General features: G+C 61.3%; 1 protein-coding gene across 1 annotated transcript in view; it reads left to right on the top strand.

Annotated features, from left to right (window-relative positions):
* Nucleotides 1-22,829, top strand: part of EXD3 (exonuclease 3'-5' domain containing 3) — a 32,886-nt gene that overhangs the window by 8,695 nt on the left and 1,362 nt on the right. The window contains exons 10-19 of the mRNA XM_029287247.1: nt 1,598-1,764; nt 2,480-2,612; nt 4,904-5,117; nt 5,293-5,402; nt 5,839-6,037; nt 6,250-6,398; nt 6,639-6,809; nt 7,227-7,280; nt 7,550-7,681; nt 21,055-21,145. Coding sequence (XP_029143080.1) covers nt 1,598-1,764; nt 2,480-2,612; nt 4,904-5,117; nt 5,293-5,402; nt 5,839-6,037; nt 6,250-6,398; nt 6,639-6,809; nt 7,227-7,280; nt 7,550-7,681; nt 21,055-21,145 — 1,420 coding nt within the window. The remainder of the gene's footprint in view (nt 1-1,597; nt 1,765-2,479; nt 2,613-4,903; nt 5,118-5,292; nt 5,403-5,838; nt 6,038-6,249; nt 6,399-6,638; nt 6,810-7,226; nt 7,281-7,549; nt 7,682-21,054; nt 21,146-22,829) is intronic.

Raw genomic sequence — 22,829 nt, 5'->3', positions numbered from 1 at the left:
GGGTCTTCCGCCTTGCTTCTGTTAACGAGGGGACTGCCAGCTAGTCCTCTTCCTCGGCCTAAAAGGAGCAGAGCGGGCAGGTTGCCCAGAGCCCCGGCTGCAGAGCCCAACTGGTGGGGGGAATCCCCCCCCCCTGAGAGTGCGGATGGGCCAGGAATCCGAGCTGCCCGGGCACCTTCCTGTTGCTGCCTCTGCTTCTGCCTCCCTCCCAGGGCGGGTGCAGACGCAGCCTCCTGCCACTGGGCGCAACGGGAGGGCGGCCGAGCTGCCAGGCCTCATTCCTGAGATACCTCCAGACACCTGAAGGGGTGGCGCTCCTGCGGGAGCGGGGACAAATGACTCAGTGGCCCCAGGTGAAGAAAAGAGCGGCCAGGGGGCTGCGGACTGCCCCCCCCCAGCCCCAGAGGGCAAGAGGGACTGGGAGGGAGCCAAAGGGAAAGAGGAGGCTCTTTGCCCAGACAGAAGTGACGCTTTGCAGAGAAAGCCCCCCCCCCTCCCTCCCCTCTGCGCCAGAAAAGAGCCGGCTGGGCCAGGGGGAAGGCAAAGTGAAGCTCTTGTGCCTGCCTGGGGGTGGGGGGGTGGGGGGGCGGTCTGGAGGCCCCAATGGGACGGCGGCCTCCCGTACTTCTCCTCCTCCTCGTGCTTGGCATCTCGCAGGCGGCGGCCGCCTCTTTCCACCTTTTAAGCCCTCCAAGTAATTCCTGTGCATTAGCCACATCCTCCTGCTGGCCTTCCCTCCTTGGAGGGGGGGGGTGTCCTCCCCCATCCCCTGCTTCATCTTCTTCGCCAGAGGCCGTGGAGGCCATTTGGCTTGTTGGCTTGGAGCCAGCGCTCCCCCCACCCCTTGATGCTGCCCCCCCTCCCAGCTGGCTCTCCTCCTCCTCCTCCTCCTCCTTCCCGGGTTGCACAAGGCCTGCTGCCTCAGCAGCTCCACAGGGAACAGGCCAGGTTCCCACACGTTACCTGTAGCTGGAGAGAGGAATGTGGCCCAGCCGGTGTTTTGCCTCTGGTGCCGAACCCATAAAACAAAACTGGAACGGTGGGAAAGGCAGATGCAGGGCTCCAATTTCAGACTTGCCTGCTGGTTGAAAATCCCACACAGAAAGGCGGAAGGAGAGGAGATGCCCTCCGTGCAGGGAGGACGAGAGCAGGAGAAGAAGAAGAACCAATGTTCCTGGGCAACTCTTCCTCCTAAAGAAGTTGGGAGTGGTTGTTGGGGGGCCAGGGGGGGTTGGGGGGGAGGCTTCAGGAAAATGGTGACATATTTTAAAACAATAAATACTAAACAAAAATAATAAATACTAAACAGCTTTCCGTAAAAGCATAAATCAAAATGTGTGGCAAAGGGGTCTAAAAGCGGTGGAGAAGGTCCTGGCCCTCCTCCCTTTCCCTCGTGGCTGGGTTGGGCGTCCACCCCCCCACCCCACAAATGCCTGTCTAGCCGCCCAGGGAGGGAAGTCTTGGCCTTGGCCTTCCCTGACCCAGGGCAGCTCTGGGTCTCGCCTGCGCACCTGGGAGGTTTGACTCCCAAAGGCTCCGTGGGACTGGGCTGCCTCCCAGCCCCCAGGCATCCCCCTCTCCTCTCTCTGCTTTCCAGGGCATCGTCCAGGACAACCGGTGGCTGCAAGAGCAGCTGGTGCAACTCCTGGCCCGTTACGCTGGCCTGGGGGTTGCTGCCCAGTGGGCCCGGCACTACAGCCTCCTCAGGGACAGCTTGCCGCCTGGCCTGGCAGACAGGATGGAAGAGCCGGCCGGCCTGGAGAGGTAGGGAGACAGCAAGCGGGGGGAGGGAGGGGGGCTGGGGGCTGTCCTTGCATGGCAGAATCAGCTACAGGCTCCCTGGATGCCAGGCTAGGAAATCAAAAATGAAGATCTGCCAGAAACGTGTCTTGGAAAGGGACGAAATTGCTGAGTCTGCCTCATTCCTCCACTCTTCCAGCCCCTTGGAGAGGGACCCTCTGGGCGGGGGGCAGGGTGAGGGGTTCTTAGCTTCCGTGTCTCCCAGACCTGGAACAAGGGGGGAGCCGAGGAAGTCCCAACTAGGTCTGAGGCATCCCAAGACGCTTCTTCTGCAGGAAAGGGGGCAAAATGGCAAAGGGCGACACTTGGAGCATAACACTCCATCTTCAGATGGGGAGCACCAAGTTGCCAAGAAGCCGACTTGCAAGGAAAAATCTAGCCTGCTAATTTTCTGCTTGCAGGGGTTTTTTTTTCCAAAACGGCAGGCATTTTCAGAAATAGCTTCTTGACATGCACTTGGAAGGAGGATGCTGTGTTCCGCCGCCTCCTTAGACCGAAGGGAAACAATCTTTGGTGCCCCCACCTGCAAGGCCAGGGTGCCTCCTGGGCTGCCTCTTAATGCTGCTTGTGGCTGCACACAATTTCTCCCACCCTTTTCGCTCTGGGACCTGTTTATGAGTGGAGGGAATGTCTTCCTTCTGTTTTTTTAAAAGAAGCCCCTCCTCCTGCACCCCCCCAGGGACGATGCTTCAGAGCAGACCCCTTGGGACAGCACAAAGGAGGGCTGCTATCGGCTCCCCGTGTCAAGGGGAGACATCCTTTTCTTATCAACCTGGGAAGAGGTGATGGCGTGCCAGGAACAGGTGCTCCAGGTGAGGACTTCCCTTCCCTTCTCTGGCTGTGGGGCTTTTTTCCTGGCTTAAAAGATCCCCTGGGTGTTTCCCTAGTTTCACCAAGTCACTTAATCGGGGCTGGTGGCCAAGGATGCCCTTTCCTGACGTGCCCAAGCGGGGAGACCCCCTCCCCAACCTCTGGGAAGGGCTGACTTCATGCCAGCCATGCTTTTCAAGAACTCTGTGGGGGCCCTGTGGCCCTTCCGTCCACAGGCCCCACAGAGGGGGGGAAATGCGCTTCTGGCGTTGCAGCTTGGCGTGGGTCTCAACGACTGGCTGGCTGAACGTCACCTACGGAGGAAGGAATAAAAATGGCTGTAGATTAGGGAGGCCCAACCGTGGCAACTTGAAGACTTGCAGACCTCAACTCCCACATGGCTGAGAAAGGCGGTTGTTAAAGGAATCTTGCTGGATTTTACAATCATGTGGCCACAATTATTGAGCCACCTGTGAGAGGAGAGCTGCCCTTACCTCTACGAAGAGCCTCCCCCGGGGTTCGAGAGGAACAGCCAGGTTGTGGCTGGCGTCGAGGAAGCCGTCCAGACGCACAAATGTCACCCCGCAGAGCTGGCGCCAGTCGTGCCAATAAACGGAGACCTCCAGCTCCCGAGACTGCAGGGTGAAGGGAAGAAAGATCAGCATTGCTCGGAAAAGGATCCGTTCTCCGACGTCCTGATTGCAGCACCGGTTTCTCAACAGGGCGCCAGATGTACACGCTGTAGTGACGGTGGCCGTGGACTAGCCCCCTGGGGTTGGCCGGGGACATTGGTTGCTAGTCCTCAAGACTGCAGGGCGATGTTGAGCCAGCCTCCCTGCTCAGGGACAAATTCACCCCATCCTCAACTTGCAGCCACAATCGCCTTAACACTTAACGTGTGACTTAACAATGGTCTTGCTTAGCAGTGGAAATGTTGTCACTTGTAAGTCAAGGATGACTCATATAGATACTCTGCTCCAAAGTGGATTGCGGTTTCTTCCTGTGGCAAGTGAGGATGCACACTTACTCGCTCCAACTCAACATCGAAAATCTGGTTCCACGCTTGCCGCCCAACCGGCCCCCAGTTTGTCTGACCCACAACTTTGTTGTCGACCTTGAGAACGGCAAGGACATCTCCTGCCAACAGAAGAAAAAAGAAGCAGGGGTGACGTCGGATCTTTGGGGGTCTCCTTGGGAAGAGACTGTGCCAAGCCCCCTAACAGTACAAGCAGTCCTCCCTTAGCGACCACTGGCACTTATTTAATGACCGCTTGAAGTAGTTACAACGGCATTGAAAAAAGTGACTTGTCAGCACTTTTCACCCAGCTCTTGCCGTACAATGCCATACTGTACAGTACCGTAAGTACAGTACAGTACATACAATGCTGTACATACAGTACAGTACATACAGTGCCGTACGTACAGTGCCGTACGTACAGTGCTGTACAGTGCCGTACGTACCGTCACGTATGTACATTTCTGTACCGTACAGTACAATACCGTATGTACAGCACCGTACGTACAGTGCCGTACAGTACTGTAGTATGGTACCGTACGTACAGTACTGTACGTACAGTGCCGTACGTACAGTGCTGTACAGTACCGTACAGTACAATACTATATGTCCAGTGCCGTATGTACAGTGCTGTATGTAAAGTGTGTGAGTACCATACGTACAGTGCTGTACTGTACACGTACAGTACGGCACAGTACGGTACTGTACAGTACGGTACTGTATGCGTGGTACTGTACGGCACAGTACTGTACGGTACTGTACAATGCTGTACGTACAGTACCGTACGTACAGTACCGTACGTGCAGTGCTGTACTCTACGTACCATCCCATACGTACAGTGCAGTACAGTGCCGTACGTACAGTGCTGTACGTACAGTGCCGTACGTACAGTGCCTTACAGTACCGTACGGAGGCTCATCATCAGGCGTCCCCAGGTGGCAATGTTGACGTTCATCTGAGAAGCTCGGAGGAACTCTTTCCCTGCAGGGAAGGACACCAAAGCCAGCGATGCTCAGCTGGTGGTCTGGGAGGGTCTTCCTGGTGGCCGGCCACCACCCAGGTCAACCTTGATTCTAAATGTCCAGCATTTCTCCTCCAAACTCAATTTGAGTTCGGATGGATGATGAAGTATAAAGTCTCCTGCCTGTCTGGCTGCTGCCGCCGCCGCCGCTCCTCCTGCTGCTGCTGCTGCTGCTCCTCCCACCACCACCACCACCACATCTCTGGGGCAGTGTCCAGGGCTCGTGAGATAATCCGCCCATTGTTCCTCGTCCACAGCCTGGCCAGGTCGTTGGCATTGACATGGAATGGCGCCCCTCGTTCAGCACCATCGGAGGGAAGCCGCGGGTCTCCGTTGTTCAGCTGGCGATTTGGGGCCACGTCTTCCTCTTGGACATGCTGCAGCTGCTCCGGCAAGGGGAACGGGGGGCGCAGGCTGCTCTCTGTGGCTTCTTCCAGACTCTCCTGGCCGACCCAGCCATCGTGAAGCTAGGCAAGTGGCGTCTTGTGCGCAGGGTCCCTCCCGGGAGGGCCCCTTCAGGTGGCCAGCGTTGTTTCAGCTGGAATTAGGCTGCCTCCGCTTTCTGATTGGGACTGGGCTTTCCTTCGGGCTCTGCGGCAGCCGAATCCAGAGGCAAATCCGAGCCGGGCTTTGTGTCTCTCTGCAGGCTATGGGATGTCAGGAGACCTGCGTAACCTCATAGCAACCTGTGGCATTTCCAGAGATGTGGACCTGCAACTCTGTGGAATTCTGGACCTCCAGCTGATACACCAAAAGGTCAGGAGAGAAAGTGGAATTTCTGGCCCATGGAGAAAAAGTCTGCTTTGTTCCCACAAGGAAAGAAACCCCTCCCCCACCCCCCACCCCAGGACTGAGTGGATCAGGCCCTCTCTGTGCCCACCCTGGGGCGCATCAGGGTAATCCTGAGCTTTTCAGAAATGCTATACAGCCTCTATGGCCTGATCTTCTTTGGGAAACCCCCTCCCCTCCATTTTTCAGCCTCTCCAAACCTGGAAATGCAGCTTCCCAAGACTTGGCCCAAATCCAGGGTTAGGGAGGCGCCTGGATGCTGCCTCCACCTCACCTTCCTTCCTTCCTTCCTTCCTTCCTTCCTTCCTTCCTTCCTTCCTTCCTTCCTTCCTTCCTTCCTTCCTTCCTTCCTTCCTTCCTTCCTTCCCTCCCTCCCTCCCTCCCTCCCTCCCTCCCTCTCCAGTTGCCCAAGCGCTCCAAGAAGAGCTGCCAGCCACCACTGGACCCCTGGCAGGCGAAGGACAAGGCCTGGGGGAGCAGGCCACCCGAGAAGGGGCTCAGTCTGCTAGTGCAGGAGGTCCTGGGCAGACCCCTCAACAAGACAGAGCAGCTGTCCAACTGGGAGAAGAGGCCCCTTCGGGAGACGCAAATCCTTTACGCAGGTCTGGCTCCCTTGCCCCCTTTTGAGCTGAGCAACCAGACCGAGAGGGCACCTTAGTGGGGTGCAGTGGCAAGAACCTGTTTCTGCCTCAGCTTCTCTGCCCACAAGTTGACGCTGCCCTACTTCGCAGGGCTGTCATGAGGTTTATAGAGAAGAGAGATGGAAGGCTGAGCCTGACTTGATAGCAGCCCTGACCGTGGTGCCTTTCTGCAGCCTCTGATGCCTACTGCTTGCTGGAGGTGCATGCAAAGTTGTTGAAGGACCCGGCTGCCTTCGGCCTGAGCGCCGATGTGGTGGTGGTGATGAGGAAAGCCGGAGAAAGCCCCAAGGCGAAAGCAGGGAAGCTGCCCAGGGAGCCGGAGGTGTGTAAGATTGAACCCAGAAAAGGGAGGCCTCTGCTGGGTAAGTCGCCCCCCGAGCTCCATCCTGGTGAATCTGTGGGCCGACGCTGGGCTTGTCCCTTGACCAGCAATGTTTTGGGCTCTCTTCCTCCTGTGGGGTTCTTGCGACATGGAGACCCGACGTGGCAAAGGGGATCCGCACCAAGCCCCCCCTTTGGCGAAACGGGGCTAGACCCCGGACGGGCCCATCTCCCCCTGCAGAGGCCAGCATCCGTCCTGGAAGAGGCCCCCAGAGCTTCAGTTGGCATCCTGGTGCAAGACTTCCGCGTGGTCTGCGACAACATGCTGCAGGGCCTGGGGCGATCCCTGCGCTGCCTCGGGGTGGACGTCCGGATCCTGGGGAACGATGAGGAGCACCGGAGGGCAGCCGAGGTTGGTGGCCGTTGGGCCCAGCCTTCTGTCTCTGGCCTCGGATGGGTGTGGGCTCCTCCCAAGGCAGGCGGCGTGGGCCCTACCTTGAGGCTGGCAGGGCGCTCTGGGCTCCGGGCTCCATCCAGCCATCCAAGGGAGGGCAGAGGCCCTGGGGCTGAGCGCAGAGATGAGCTTGGATCAGACCTGGCCCCCTCAGCCATTCCATGCCCTTCTCCTTCCCGGAAGGATCTCTCAGGAAGGATGTCCTGTTTCTATGGAGACCGCGGTGGCGGTTGGCTTCCTAGTGCTGCCAGTCAAAGAGTTGCCCTGGTTGTGGTCTCACGTAGGGGAAGGGCAGAGAGCAAAAGGTTCCCCACTGCTCCCCCAGAAGTGAAGGGTTGCCCAAAGTAAGTCTGGCTTTTGTTGATTCCTTTCCAGATTGCCAGGGAAGAGAATCGAGTGATTTTAACCTCTGGCCTTCCATTTCATTCGGTGAGTGTGCAGAGGGGCGAGAGGACAGTGGGTTCCCGAGCTCCTGGAAAAGAGCCTCCGTAGACCTCTCTCCTGTGGCTCCAGGATTTTCACGGTGTGGAAGCTGGTGATTGTCCCTTCCTCTTTTGTGATCAGGCTGGAATTCCAGCCAGGAGCTTCCAGGCCGCCCTGCAATTCCTCTCCTTCACCAGCTCCTCTCAGTCGCAGTGGGATCTCCAGGCCTCCGGGAACCCCCCTTCCCAACCAGACCCTCCCTCGCTTTCCCACAGCTGCGGTCCCAAGTAGGCGAAGGTCAGTGTTTCTCGGTCAGCTGCTCGGAGAAGGCCAGGGACCAAGCCCTGCAGGTCCTGAAGCACTTCAACGTCCGGGTGGCCCTGGCTGATGTTTTCAGCCGCTGCCAGGTAAGATGGCCAGAGCCTCCCTGCCCTTTCCCAGGTCTTTGGGCTTCTTGCAGCTTTTTCTGTTCTCCTCCTCCTCCTCCTTGTGGGAGGGAGCAGGTGGCCATCTGAAGAAGGCGAGGTCTGCTGGGAGGAGGGCAGTTCAGCCCCACAGAAAAGGAAGGGCTTAGGGAGCACCTGTGGGGGGACCCACTTTTTGCTTGCAAAGCCGTTTCCTCTTCCTGGCAAGGAGGGGGTCCCAGGAGCACCTTTCTCAGACTTGTTCGGCCTGTGGAGGAAATGGACTGCCATCTCCCTGGCCCTTTCCCCTTCCGGTCTCTTTCCTCCGTTTCCTCCTCGTGGCTTGGAGGGGAGGGGAACATTCGCTCTCGGGGCAGGGCAGGGGGTCTGCGGTGCCTCCTCCCTGCGAGTCCTTCTGTGTGGCTGCGAATGGGCCTCAGGCTCGGTGCTCCTTAGTTGCGCCCGTCCCCTTGTGGGATCCCGTACCGTACAAATGCCTCATTTCCATCCTGTCTTTCCGCCAGGCGGACCAAAGCAGGGCAGGGGCCCTTCTGCCCTTCTTATGTGCAGCGGTCCTAAAGCATCTCTCCCACCGGTGGGCTGGGGCAGGAGCTTGCGGAGGGACTGGGGAGGCCGTCTCCTGCGGAATGCAGGCAAGAGCCGGCACCTTGTTCCCAGGCAAGACCCTCCGTCTTGGATGTGGGGTGTGGTGGGAATGGGGGCACTTGAGGACTTCTTCAGCCCCAGAGAGCAGCTCTGGGGTGGAGCCATGCCCCGAATGGGAGGCGAGGGGCTTGCTCAGGCGGGCTCCTTCCCAAAGCATTCCACGCAGGAGCCTCCTGAACGAAGAGGGAGAAAGAGCGGGCGGGGGGGGCAGTTGGACCCTGGCCGGGATCTCACCAGCGGTAGCTGCCTTGCGGAGCGCTGCTGCCTGGTTCCCACAGACGGTCTGTTTTCCTGCCAAGATCTCAGTATCTTCAGAAATCTAGCGGAGCATGAAGGTCACCACTAGGGAAGAAGGACACCCCCCACCCCACCCTGCCTTCTGCTTTTCCCTAACAAGCTCTGGGCTGCCCCCCCCCGGAGCCCGAAAGGCTGGAGCGAGGGGGGCAGGCCCAAAAGCACCCCTTTCCTCCTCTTGCTCAGAATTGCCTCCCTGGGCAGTGGGGAAGTTTGGCTTCCATCTGGCTTCCTGCTTCCTTCCTACCTTCCCTGAGGCCGTCTGAAGATGGTTGGGGGGTCAGAAGCCCAGGTGGGGAAGGCTCCCCTTTGGGATGGAGCCAGCTCTGAGTGGGCGTTCCCCTCTCCGGATGGCCTCCCCGGCCTTTTCTCCCCGGCCTCCCATCTTCCTTGGAGGATGCAGTTGCCGAGAAGGAAGGAAGGTGGCTCCCCCAGCCAGCACTTTCCCATCCCTGGGAACACGGCAGGATCTTCCCTGCCATGGATCCCTCCCCTCCCCCTCCCCCTCCCCCAGTGGGAAGCGGCCCCGCAGAGTTCCCAGGCTGGGAAGGGCGGCTGGCAGGTTCTCCTCCGCTCTCCCCCCCCCCCGCTGGTTATCTGAGGTCGTGGACTCCAATGCTTGCTTGCGGATTCGAACAAGGGCTTGCTTGAATTGGAAGGCCTTTCCCCTGGAGGAGGAGGATGGCCGGGGCCTTGCGGAGAGGGAGCGGGTGCCCTTTCCAGGCACCCCTCCTCTGGGGGCGGACCTTCAGTGGAGCGCCAGTGGGGCTGGGGGCTCGAATCCCAGCGTGATGTGGAGCTTCGCCTTTTTTGGGGGGTCACAGAAGCAGCCTTTTCCCCAGTTGGGCCTTACCGGTCGGTCTGCCCTGAGAGGTCCCTTCTCGGCCCCCAGGCAGCTTCGTGGCTTCCGCAGCTTGCTGGCCCCTCGTGCCCAGGAATCGCGCTCTCCCGGTGGGGCAGACCTGCGGTGCAGCCGTTCCCTTTCGCAGGGGTGTTTTTGAAAAGGGTCTCCCCAATGGTGGGGTCTCCTTCCCAGCAGCAAGATCTGCCTGGCAGCCCCTGGCGCTGTCCTCCCTCCGGGAGATTTGTGGGGGCCTGGGGGGGGCAGAGAGAACCGGGGAAGCCCACCCAGGAGGCCCTGGCCCCTCTTGCGCGCTCTCCCTGTGGGACTGGAGGGGGGGAGGTTGGCAGGGCCTGGGCCAGGCGGCCCTTTTGCAGATGTCATTGGCAGCCGTTTTAATGTGCTGCTGCTGCTGCTGCTGCTGCTGACCTGCCGTCCCCCGGCAGATCTTCGGGTTACCTTCGCACGAGCCCTGCTGGCCTTCGAAGGCAGCGGAGGGGCCTCCTTCCCTGCCCAGTGGGCCAGCCAGAGCCTCTTCATATTTCCCCCAGATTCCTTGCAATCCTTATTTTTCACAGTCTGGGCTTCCCTTCTCTCGCCAGTTTCCCAGGAGGGCTGTTGGAGGGCGAGGATTTCTCACGATAGCAGAGCGGCCAGAGAGCCTGCCGTGCTCGCGGGCCCCACAGTGGGGCTGTTGGCGCTCAGCACTCAGCTGCTCAGATAGCGGGGGGGGGGCAACGTCCCCAGACCGGCTTGCTGAGGCAAAGGTGCCTTTTCTGCCTGCTCCAGGCTCCCTGTTTAGAGCCCGCAGGGAGGAGGGCCGGGGCTGGGGGTGGCGAGTCAGGCGCTGAGTCGCAGGCAGTGGGGTCGGGGGAGTCAGGAGCTGCCGTGCACCTGCCAGGTGAAGGTGGCAGCAAGTCAGCCCTCTGGCTCACCTCAAGAGTCCTGGGGAAGTGGCCCTTCTGTGCCTCGGTGCCCCTTCTGGGGACCATGATGCTGAGCGCTGTCTTCCCGGAACGGACCACGTGCTGAGTTTCCAGGGCCCGTCCCTGCTCCATGATCTGTTTGTGCGCGGGAGAGTTCTCACGCTAAAAATACCCTCTTGTCAGTGATAAGAGAAAACGTGGGGGGGGGCATGGAACTATCCCTGCACTAGGAGGAAAATGCTACTGTGCTGCTGCTAAAAATATGTGGGTATCTCAGACACGGGAAAGGAGATTGGGGCGCCAGTTCTGAACCCTCATCCCGCGTTTAAAGTTGCAGCCCTTCCCCAAAGTCAGGCGAAACCACGCTGGGGGCATTACGGGCATTTTGCTGCCGGCTGCTTCTCTCCCACCAATGCTTGGCAAGGGGGCTTCAGCAGTTATATGCCTGGACGTCTGGCCAATCAGAATGCTCCCTGAGCCCCCAGGGGACTGCCTAGCATGGCTGGGAACACCCCAGCCCCTTTCCTAGGCACCCCCTGCAAGCCCCCTTTCTCCTCTGCTCCCAAGGCAGGTGCTGCAGCGGGAGGGAGGGAGGGAGGGAGGTCGGCCTTTTGGCCTCAGCTGGGAATCTGTGGCAAGCACTGCTCAGCTGGGCACAGAAGGGCATCCCCCTTTGGTGGCACTGCCACCCAGCACTCAGCATCCAGGGCTCAAGCTGTGGGGCTAGGAGCCGGTCTCTTGTAAGCAAAGCAGAGCCCCATTCCAGTGTGTGTGTGTGTGGGGGGGGTGTAAACGGCGCTTGGGGTCAGTGGCACCTGATGGGCATCCCATCTCCTCTGCCCGCTACTCTGCCTGGGGGGGGGCAGGCGCTGCTTTGCAACCGGGCCTCCCTCCTGCATCCTTGCTGCTGGCCTCTGGCCCGGCTGCTGTGGGTCAGATTAACCTCTTGGCCTCTTCCTGACCTAATAATATCTTGTGTCTTAGTTGGAACGATTAACTGGCCATTGGGAAATGCTGAAGATGGGTGGGGGGAACAGACACACAACTGATGACAGTGTAATCTCCCTCCACCATAATAGAAAACCCCAGTTGGGGGCCCGCTGGCCTAGTAGCCCTTTCAGAACCTCGGGAAGGCCCGGCTGGGGAGGTGGGCTCCCCGGAGGACGGGGCCTAGCCTTGGGAGAGCCACTCGCCTGCAGCTGATGCCATCCCAGCCCACAACCCGCTTTGGGGTGCACAGGGACCGAGGCGGCCCTAAGATTTTCTTAGCGCATTGCGCCTCCTGCCCAGGGCCCAAGCCCAGGCTGCCCCGGACCCTCTTTTCTGGAAGGGCTCCTGCTGGGCCTCCCCACGGCCATCATGTCCCCAGCGTTGCCCCTCCCTTCCCCTCTGGGGCCCAGGATAGCCAGGGCTGGGTCCTCTGCCCTCTCCGCTGAGCTGGGAGGCAAAGGCCGGCTATTTCCAGTTTCCTCCCCTTGAACCTGAGTTCAGGAGTCATCCTCAGCTAGAGGGGAGACGGGGGGGGAGGGTGTGCGTGGAAAACCAGGGGCCGGAGCTGCTCCCGTGCAGCATGAAGGATATAAAAGGAACGGAAAATTGCTCCCAATCCGGAAGCCTGGCCTTCCCTGAAATGTTCTCACAGAACCGCTTCTCTCTTCAGCGAGAGTCACGGGAGAGCAGGGCGCTCTGGGAATGCGCCCGGGGGCTTCCCAGGGCCCGCGTGGAGCAGCCAGGGGTCCGATCCAGCCTGCCCCACTTCCATGAGTCCCAGTGAATAGGGAAGGGCCCTCCGCGTTCAGAGTGGGTCTGTCTCAGGGTGTGTGTGTGTGTGTGTGTTTGCGGAATGCGAGGTAGCTGCACGGGCAGGACCCTGCCTGCCTGCCAGATGCGTCCCTCATAGATGGGCAGCTGCTGTACGAGGCACACCTGGCGCTTGGAGGACAGAGGGCTTGGCAAATGCCCAGGCATGAGGTCCGGTCAGTGGGCTTCAGTGGGGGAAGAAAGACTACAGGGCCCAGAGGCTTGACCAAGGTTGGTGGGCTGGGCTATAGGGGGAGCCCCAATCCATCCCAGCAGGGACCCTCCTTGTGATGGGGGGGGGGAAATCTGGTGCGGATGCAGCCAGTGAGGCAGAGGCGCAGACCCTCCGTCAGGAATGCTGCCCCAGAGGAGCCTGGCAAAGGGCTCCCCCCCCCCCAAAGGAGCTGGGGCGGTACGTGAAAAAGAAGAATTAGACCCTGAAACATCCACCATTGACTGGCACCACAAAGTGGCTATTTTTAAGGTTCCCCCTCCCCCCCCTCCCGGCTTTCACTTGTCCTGATCAGCTCTGCCCCTCCCAAAATTAGTCCCCTGCCCCTGTGAGTGTTGGGTTCAGGTCAGCCTGGAGGAATGGTGGGTGGGGGAGGGTGGGCTAGGGATCTTCGAAGAGAAACTCCCCGCTAGGTGGGAAATCCGCGGTGTTGGCTGGAGGCAAAATCTGCTCTCCCAGCTTTGTGTGTTGGGGCAAATACAGCCTGGGGGCCGGAGGGTGGGCTAGAGTTGGGGTTGGGGGGAGAAGACTTCTACCCTCTGCTGCCAGCCGGCCTCCCTCCCTCCCTCTTTTTTCAAAAGGCCCTCCCTCCCTTGGGCTTCCCAGGTCTTTGTCTGCTAGCAAGGCCCACAGAAGGGAGCAGCTCCCCCCCCCCTTCATTCCCACACTCGTAATTGCTGGGTCACGAGGGGCCCAAAGTGATGGGGAGAGAGCAGCAGGCAGAGGGTTTTTTTGAGGGGGGGGAGTTGCTGCATTTCTTTCCAAGCTTCTTCTAGGAAGGTTCCCGTGGGCAGTGATTCCTGCACTGCCCCGGTTTCTCCTGGGCTGCCCCCAAAGACCCAGCTGCCCCGAGCGTTCTCCCCACGCTTTTCCGTGGAAAGGCAGCCCCTGGTGGATGAACCGGCTGGAAGGGTCTTTGGGGCTCTAATTGGGGAAAGGGGAGTTCGGAATTTAGAGGCAGTTTTGTGAAAGGGCTTCTAGAAACTTCTGGTGCTGGAAGGCTTCATCTTAAAGGGGGCTTCTCCCCTCCTTCTCACCCTTCTAGATGTTGGGGGGCCCTGGAGGAGCTCCCCAAGCCCCCTCCTTCCCTGGCCTGCCACCCTATTTCCCCACCTGGATTTCTCTAGTTTCGGTGTCGCGGTGTCTGTGTCTGTGTGTGTGTGTCCGTCCCAGCCTGACGATGGGAGGCCTTTGTGACCCACCCCCTCCTGTGGCCAGAGGGGTCTTGACTGGCAGGAGAGGAGACCCGCCCCGTGCCCCTCCAGGTCCCTCTGCAAGTGTCCTGCCTTGGGAGGAGGTTGGAGGCAAGCAGATTCCGCCCCAGGGAGCCCCTCCCTCCCTCTGGCAGCAGAAGTCTGGGAAGGTGTCCTCAGGTTGCCTCCTGCAGCGGTGGAGGAGGAGGAGGAGGGATTCCCACGCCTCCTCCCAGGGAGCATCCCAGGGCCAAACTTCTCACGGCAGCCCTGGCACTTTGCATACACGGAAGAGCACGGGCCGTTTCCCAGGGTTCTCCGCAGGCTTTCTTTCTTTCCCCAGGGAACTCCTGGCGATAGGGAGGCACCCCTTGCCCCCCCCCTCCTCCTCCTCCTCTTTGACAAGCCCAAGACGAGCTCTTGCAGAGGGACCTCGGTGAACCTCTTTGGAGGTAGTACAGCTGCTTCCCCTCCTCATCCTCCCTCACTGGAGATGGGAGACCGGGGCAGGGGCAGGGGTGCACTCCATCCTCGTGCCCATGCCCCCTTGGGTTCGGGGGGGGGGGTGTCAGGACCCCAAGCAGCTCACGTTCTTCCTTTGCCCGTGTTTGGAGGCTGCCGCCAGCTCAGCGACTGTCGCGCTCAGTAGAAGCGGCCACCAAGGTCTCTTCCTTTGTGCGACTGCCTTGTGTGGAGGGCCAGCCCTTTGGGCGTTTTCCAGAGGGGCTGGAAGGGGCGCCCATGCGAGTGGTCAGGCCCCAAACCCTTGGCGGGGGGGGGACTTCCTCTCCCAGCGCCTTTCTTACAGCTGGGGTGACGTCAGTCCCTCCGGAAGCAGCTGAGGGAGTCAGAGAACCCGACGTCTCCTCTTCCTCAGCCTGTTTTCTGAACGGTGCCTGTGAAGTGGGGAGAAATGCTCCCCTCTTTCCAGCCGAGGGCATGGAGCTTGTCCAACAAAGCCCCCCCTCTCCGGGTGCAGAATTGGGGCCATCGAGGACCACCGAGTCCTTGGCCGGACCGGGGCCCTGCTTTGGTGGCCGAGGGTGTGTGTGTGTGTGTGTGTATGTGTGTGTGTGTGTGCACAGAGGCTTTGGAGTGGGGGGGGACAAACAAAGCTTTCCCTCTGATTTAACTGAACTGCCCCAATGTTCCCTTCGCCAGAGGGCTGTCTGTGCCTGGGGTTGGGCCGAAGGCAGGCAAGGCAAGAGGCAACCTCTGGCTTGGGCTCCATTCTCCCACCTTCCTTTCTCTCCACACACGGAGGGGATGCCGATTCGACCCCCAGCAGTGGTGTGGGGAGTGTGGGGGGGGGCAGGCAGAAGGAGCTGCTTCGGAGACGGCACTCCCTCGGGCTGCTAGGAATTGAAGCCCTTTTCTGCCCCCTTTGCAACAAAAGCCGCAGTGCCCGATGCTTTTCATCCTTCTGACACGGTCCCTCCCCCCCCAAACAGAGCTGCAAGGCTGGGGGGGGGCGAGGAAGAACTTATAGGGGTGGCTGCTGCCGCCCCTCCTCCTCAGGGCCGCCTCCTCTTCCTCCCTGCTGCTGCTCAAAGCCGCCCGCCCTTCCCCCACTTTCCCCCACTGCTTAGCAAGTCGACAGGTTCTCACACTCGGCTCCCAGGGGGCCCGTCTGCTTGAAAGCATGTCCGCTAGGCCCAGGCGCTTCCTCTCCCCCCCCCCGCTTTCCTGGCCAGGGAAGCCACCCTCCCCCCCCAGGCGGGCACAGGGCGTCCTCCCCACTCGACTGCATGGCCAGAGGCAAGGAACATCCCGGGAATGAAAGGGACTGGCACCCGGGTGGGCATGGAGGTGGGATCCAGGCCAGGCAGAATGGGGCGGAGGAAGGGAAGGGCACTCTCGGAGCAGGCAGAGGGGCATCTGTGGGGAGGAGGGGCCGGGCCCCTCGGTCATGGCAAGAGTCACCAGGCATACAGGAGTCCCCCTGGCCCCACAAGGGGGGTCTCCCTTTTTCCCTCCTTCACCATGGGTCCACCGCCACACAGCCCCCTGCCCCAGCCACCTTTGTGCTCCTGGGGCCGCCTGGCCCTCTTCCCAGGGTTGATGGCCCAGTCCTTGGGTCACCCTCATCCTCGCTTAACTGTTTGCCGAACAGTTTAACTTAAAGGGATTAATTTGTGAGGGGAGGCAGGGGTCTCTTCTTCGCTCTGCCTCTTTCTTTCTCTGGGGAGGCTGAGGCTCCCTCCCTGCTTTGCGGGACAGCTCCCTCTCCCTCCCACCCCCTGGCTGTGGGGTTGCTTCTCCGGTTCTCCCCAAAAGTCCCCTGACCTTTCTCTGGACTGGGAACCGCAGAACCGCAGGGCATTGGCCAGTGCTGTGAGAAGCTTGAGCAGCTGCTGGCTTTTCCCTCTGGTGGTTCGGATCTCTGCAAAGCCAGTTGCAACTTCCCCACCTGGCTGGAAAGGCCCGTTCTGTGGTTGGCTGGGCGTTCCCAGTCCTGCCGTCAAAACAGGAGATGCACCCCCCAGGCAGGTTTTCCCAGGCCGGTCTGCTTATCGAAGTCGCCTGCCTCTTGCAAAAGGCAGGGCCCACCCCCGTCGGGTCCCGCCTGGTAGCAGGCAGCCCTGCTCGGGTGTGAAAGCAAGGGGGACAAGTGTGCCCCTTTGCTTCTCCCAAAGGTTGGGGTGTCACAGCACCCGCAGCAGCAGCTGGGACTCAGTGGCGGTGAGGGAGCCGCCAGCCCTTGGCGCTTCCTTGGGGAGCCCTTCCTTCCCTCCCCGGCGCCCTTGGGGAAGGGGGCGACAAGGCGCTTCTGTTGCTTCCGGTTCGCCGCTGAACAAGTGCTGGGGGTGGATCAGCAGAGTCCAGCCACAGTGTAGGAGGGACCCCAAAAGTTGTCATGGAGGGGAGGGGAGGTGTGTTGTTCTTAGGGGCTTCAAAAGAGGCTCCCAGATCTGCAGAAAAACTGCGGGCTCCCTCTTTGGTCCTGGAGGGGAGGGCCAGGAGAAGAGCTGCTGGGGCCCCTCTTTGCAGTCCCTTCTTGCCGCCCTCATCCGTTGGTTTGAATCCTCTTGCCAAGGATGGGGGTGTCTTTGGGGGGGCAGAAGCATGGCGTGGGAACGTAACATTCTGTAAATGACATTGAGTTTGTTTCCTTGCGATGTTGGTATCTGTCGCCTTCCCTCCCTCCACTGGTTGATGCTGGGAACAACAAGCTGATGAGGTAGGCCGGGCTGAGTGGGACGGCTTGTCCCAAAGCCTCCCAGGCTGCGTCTGGGACCTTCCCTGCCACCACTCTGCACCGCAAGGGCAGCGGTAAAGAACGGAGGAGAGGAGGGGGCCTGTGCGGATGGGGCGCTGCCGTCGCTGTGCAGGGGAAGGGAGAGGAGCCGAAGGCAGGGAGGGAGTGCCAAGGCTGAGCCCGCCTCCCCTCCACTTTCCCTGGGAAAAAAGGGGTCTGCAGCAGGCCCAGCCCAGCCGAGAGCAGCTGGGAACATCTGGGCTGTGCCCTCGCCAGGGGAGTGGGGCGGCCTTCTCAGCGTGACCCGCATTTAGCTCCTCGGATGGCTCTGCCTCGACACGGCGATTTCGCCTTCTGTAAAGAGGCTGGGCTGTTTGGGGGGGGGGGGGAGCCAGGAAGCTCCGCTGCAGGGCTGCTGCAGGTTTCTTGAATTTGGGGCAACTGTCCAGACTGGAGCAGCCTCCCGGGAACGGCCGTCTTGCTCCTGCCTTTCGTCCCGTTTCTCTGTCTGGGAACAAGCCTTTGGGGTTCAGACTTTCCCGGAGGGTCTGGGACTCGGGCCTGGCGTGTGTGTGGGCAGAGGCAGTCCCGAGCATTCGCCTCCTGTTCACCTCCTCGCCTCTCCCCAGGCCTCTTGGCTGCTGCCCCTGCCCTCCTGGGTGCTGGCAGCCACCCGGGGAGACCCGTTTAGTGACACAACAGCCCCCCCCTTCTCAGGGCCTGGTTGCATCCTGATTCTCTGGCGGTTTTGACAGACTCGTGTCCGATCCCCCTCTTGCCTCCTCTGCTCCCGGCTTGTTCCACCTTGTGCACAAGGAACTGGTTTTTCTCCTTCTCCGGGGCCTTTTGTTTCCGCTCGATCGGTTACGTTGCTTCTGGGCCTGGCTCGCATTTCCGTTCTCACGCTTTGCACAGGGCGTCCTGGTGTCCGCTTCCCCACTTTCTGGCGGGTGGGAGAGGACGGGCACAAGCAGCCCTCGCTCCGGTCACTCTCTCCGGTCAGCTTGCCTAAGTCAGAGGAGAAGGGACAGGATTGGCAGGCGAGCAAAGAAGGGGCAGGCGTTGGGGATGGAAGAGACAGCAGTCGGTTCAGGGGCTCTTTCCTGCGGAGGTTTCAGAGGGCCTCCAGCCTCAGATGCAGTCTACCTGTGAATGCAAGCTGCTCAGCAGCAGTGGTGAAAGTCGGTCTGGCTTTCTTGCTCTGGGTGCTGGAAGAGGCTTCTGGAAGGCTGGGCAGGCAGGGCTATGCAATGGGGCCCACATCCTGACCCCAGCCCCCAGGCAACCCCCCTGGATTCAGCTGGCAGTGCAGCCTCCAGATTGGCAGGTGTGGGCCAGACTGGCGAGGAAGCAAGCCCGGCAGGGCAGGGGGGGGAGCTGGTGCAGTGGGTGCTTTTCCTCTCCCCCCCGGAGGGGGCACACGGTCCTCACGCGCTCTGGCTGGGGTCTGCTGCCACGGCCCCCCAGCCCTGTTATTCTTTGAGTGGTGGCTCCAGTTCCAGGTGGGCCTGAGTAGTCAGTCAAGGGGCCCGATTGCTCCCAGAGCAGCTTCCTGGGAAAGCCTCTCTGGATCCGGGCTCTAGCTTTGCCTTCCCCACACCCCTGTGAGGCTGGCCTTTGGGACTCCCACAGCAGCCCTTCCCACGCGCCCCCCCGGACCCTCTTCAGTTGGGCCCCTTCCTTAGCCCCCCCTGGCAGCCACACGTGTACCGCTCAACGGCTGCAGAGACGGGGCCAAGTCAATGCCTCCCGGGGGGGGGGTTATTTGCCCAGTCCCTTTTGCCAGGGCAGGGGGCGAAGCGGGGCAGGCAAGGAGAGCAGGGGCAGGGGTGGGGGGGGGGCTTGTTTAAGGAATCAGAGCTGAGGCTGGAAAATCCCCACTGTCAGCCACCAGGGCAGGGAGGTTTGGCTCCTGTTGGTGTCTGAGCCCATGAGACAGCTCCCAGCAATGCGTGACTAATGGGCACAGGGGAAGAAGCTGCTGCGCTCCTCCTCGGCTGATCTCTGCTCCGGGGAGCCCGGCCCAAGCCGCCTGGTGCCACAGCCTTCCTTCCCACCCCCCCATTCCCGTGTCACGTTCCCTGGTCTTGGGGAAGACCAGCTGCAACCAGCAGACCCCTTTGGCTGCCTTCAGCCCCTCCTGCGGTGTGTGTGTGAAAAAAACACCAGTGCTGTGCACAGCTCCTTCCCAGCCCCCCCCCCCCCCCCCCGCAGAGCAGCCCAAGGAAGCAGTAAAGGGGCAGACCTTGTCATGGGGACCTCCCTCCTTCTCCTCCCCTCCCCAGCCCCACAGGAACAGCCACGTCCAGCCGGAAGGCCACCTTTGGTGGGCTAAGAGCCCTGCCCTGCCTTGCTTGGAGGCAGGGCCCAAGGGAGCGGGAAGGCTGGCAGCAGCTGCTGTGCCGGTGCCCTCGCTCAGGTGAGCACCCCCTTGGGCAGCGGTTCCCACACTTGGGCAGACCCTGCCAGCTCAGCCGGAATCGCTGCCCAACCCCAGACGGGCCCTCGCTGCCTCCTGAGCAGTGGGACTTGGCTGCCACCCTCCTGCAGCAGCCGTTCAGAGGCTCCCATGGCCTCTCCTGCCAGGCCAGCAGGGGGGAGGAGGGGAGGGGGCGGCCCCAGGGCCAAGGCTGGTGGGCCTTGGGCAGAACAGAAAGGAAGCCTGGCATCCTGATGGTTGCCAGCAGGACTTTGGTCGCCTTTCCTGGAACTGGGTCTTGCGCGAGCCCCTTTCCTTGCCTCGCCCTGCTCTTCCTTTCAGGGAACCAGTCCTGACTCTGGGCAGCCATTGGCGGACCTGGTCCTGCTCTGGCTTACAAGGAGCGGCTGAGAGTCTGCCAGCTCTCCCGGGGCCCCCGGGCGGAAGGGAGCACTCGCCGTGCCTCACTTCGGGGATCCTTCCTTCCCAGGAGCTGCCCAGTGTGGATGGTGCAGCCAGGATCAGTAGGGCCTGTGGGTCCCTCAGAGAAACGGGGAAACTCTGGGTCTTTCCAGCTCCCTCCCTCCCAACCCCAAGCCGCAGCCAGCGGCTGCAGAGAAGTGCAGGGCGCTTGCCTGCCTGCCTCCCCAGCCTGGGCTGCCTGAGCTGCTTGGACTGGCAACCCGTGCCGGGCCACGCCCGCCTAACGGCTTCCCCGTGTGCTTCTCGGTTGACAAGGTGTCGGCCTTCAGCCAGCCCAGCCCTCTGGGAGATTTTCCCATCGGAACGGCAGGAGCCGCGTCATCCTTGGGACCTGCGCTGGGAAGCGTTCCCAGGGCTGGGGCTGGGCGCAGGTTCCCTCCTGCCGTCCAAGTGGGACGGGTTCAGCAGAAAGAGTCATTCTCAGGGCTGCCCTTCCCTTCCCAGAAAAGAGTGTTTGGCAACAAGAATTGCCGTGCAGGTGAGCAAACGGGGGAAGTTCCTGGGAGATTCAGACCTGATGGCCCAGGACGTCACTCTCTGGGAGGGGAGCGGCATCCCCGCCAGCTCTCCAGGGGCCTGAGGCAGGGGAGTGGCTGCGGGCCCTGTGCCAGCCTCCCTCCCGGGTCTCTGCCTGGCTCCCCCACAGGCAGAAGGGGCCCCTTTCCCAGCTGGAGTCCAGGCCTGCTCAGCTGATTGTGATGGGGGGGACAAAGCCGGCACCTGCAGATCAGCCCCATTATGGGGAGCTCTTTTGGCGGTGCGGCCTCGGCCTGGCCTGGCCTGTGAACTGGATGCCCAGAGAGAGAGTGGCCCAGGCCACAGCCCCCCCCCCCTTGAGGAGGAACTCCGGCCACTTAGTTCCCAGAGGCCCCGGGGACGGCGTGCATTGCCTTTCCTGCCTGGGGGGCTCTCCTGGGAGTCCCCAAGGCATCCCAGCATCCACTCCCCAGAAAACAGTTCTGGATTCTGCTGGGCCCCAGAAGTGGCTGACAGGGAGGGCAGGGGAGTCTTTGGAGGGCTGCAGAGAGGGACCCTCTGCCCATGCTGTGGCCCGAAGCTAGAGAGGGAAGGGCTTCATCTCGGCTGCCCCTAAACTGGGGCTCCTCAGACATAATGGCTTAGCTAGCTTCAGAGGAGGACGGCAGCGTGGAACTGCCCCCTTCAGGGCACCCAGGTCCAGGAAAACAGAGATGAGGAGGCTGGACATCGGTTACCCAGGGATCGATGCTGCTTGCCCTTCCTGCAAGCCCAGCTTTCACTGGCTCTCCCTCCGTTCCAGGCGGTTCTCACGAGCGCCCCTTCCCTCCCTCTGCCTCCCCACAGGCCTGCAACTGCAGCCGGTACGTGAAGGTCTCGAAGGAGAGGATGGCGCTGCTGAGGAAGCAGAGTGGCTGCTGGACGGGGGAGGACGGAGGTAGGCATCAGAACCACCGGCTGCAGGTCGAGAGAAAGCCACCTTTGGGCTGGCCAGGGGCCTGGTGGGAAGCGGTCAGGGCTGGCCGTTCACTTCAGGAAGCCCAGCAGGTGGCAGGGAAGCGCCTCCCCTTCCTGCCCTGCCCGTCACAGACGGGAGGGTCGCTTGGGAGCCCGGATGGGGCAGCCCAGCAGGGGCTTCTCCGGGAGGCTGGCCTGCTGGGCTGCAGCCATCTCTGGATCCCCGGTGGGACACAGCAGCAGCAGCAGCTGCCGCCTTCTGCCCAAGCAGGAGAGGGTCCTTCGCTCCTCCTCCCCCCCCCAAGAACCGGAGGGGGGGAGAGCTGCCCCGTTTGCTGAGACCTTCCCTGCCACGGCTGCCATTCGTGTGACCGACCCAACTGGCTGAACAGGTTTCTCCCAGGAAAGGCTTGAGAGCAAGAGAGCAACCTGGCTCTCCCCCCCCCTCGCTGGTCTCACCTCGTTCCCATAAACAATAGAGAGCGCCCTCCTGCCTGCCCCCCCCTTAGCTTGCAGGAAGGGGTGCAGCGTGGGGCCAGGGCAGAAGAGCAGGGGCAACGGCTGCCCACTTCTCTCCCCTCCCATGCCAGGCCTACGTGCCCCCCCTCTGGTGCTGGCTGGGGGCCAAAGAGCTCCTTGCCTCATTTCCTGCCTTGGGTGGGCCTACCCCAGTCCTTCCCCAGGTGGGTCAGCCAGGCCGGCTCAGGGACTGGCTATGCTGTTGCTGCTGGGGTGGGTGGGCACCTTTTGGCTATGGCTCCAGAGGGGGGGCCCCCAGCTTCTCTCAGAGGGAAGCGACGGAAGGAGGAGGGGAAAGGAGCCGCTGCCCTCAAAGAGGACTGGTGGCTGAGCATGGCTCGGCTGAGCTGCTGCTTTTCCTGTGACCCACCCCAGGCCTGCTTTCCCGTTGCCCACTGTTTTATTTTCATTTTAACTGTGCTTGCGTGTTAGGAGAGGATACTTAATTGTGGTATAATTACTCCTTTGAATTTTTCACCTGGGGCTGTAGGCAGATTTTTCCCAGGCTGTGAGATCCCTTCCCGCCCCTTTCTCTCCTTTCCGAGGCCCAGCGCATCCTCTTCCCCCTCTCCATCTTGGCCACGATCCTCTCGTGAGCCCCAACTGATCTGCCCACGGCTGCAGTGCCAGCCTTGTGGTCCTGGGCACATTGCCTCAGTCTTCCAGCCTGGACTCTCTCTCCTGCCAGCGAGCGCAGACAGTGGGCAGCCCTTGTGCCTTTCGGTAGCCCGCCTGCCGAAAGAAGGGCGAGAAGGAGAACCAGTGGATGGCGAGGGGGGAGCAGGGAATGGAAGAGCCATGTCCTTCTGGGCATCTGGACTAGGCAGACCCCGGAGGCTCTGTCCCTTTCCCAAAGCAGGAGGGTCACCACTCTGCCCCCCTCCACAGGCCTGCAGGCATCTTCCCTCAGCTGCCCTTTCAAAAGGGCTGTCCTGGCACCCTCGGCAGCAGCCGTTGGTCAGGCCCTTCACCCAGAGAACAGGGACCTCTTGCCCCTTGGAGGATGCCCAGGCACCCGAGGGAGACGGGCTTTTTCTCTCAGACTCCTGAGGGCTTCCCACCCCTCAACAGACCTTTGGACTCCAAGGACGCTCCCAGGGTGTTTTTAAGACTTGGGCAAGTTTTATGGCCGTCACCACTCCCTT

Source organism: Protobothrops mucrosquamatus, unplaced genomic scaffold (assembly GCF_001527695.2).
Source record: "Protobothrops mucrosquamatus isolate PMUCROS unplaced genomic scaffold, P.Mucros_1.0 scaffold_270, whole genome shotgun sequence".
NCBI classification, from domain to species: Eukaryota; Metazoa; Chordata; class Lepidosauria; order Squamata; family Viperidae; genus Protobothrops; species Protobothrops mucrosquamatus.
Note: the sequence above shows the minus strand (reverse complement) of the source record. Positions and strands in the feature narration are given on the sequence as shown.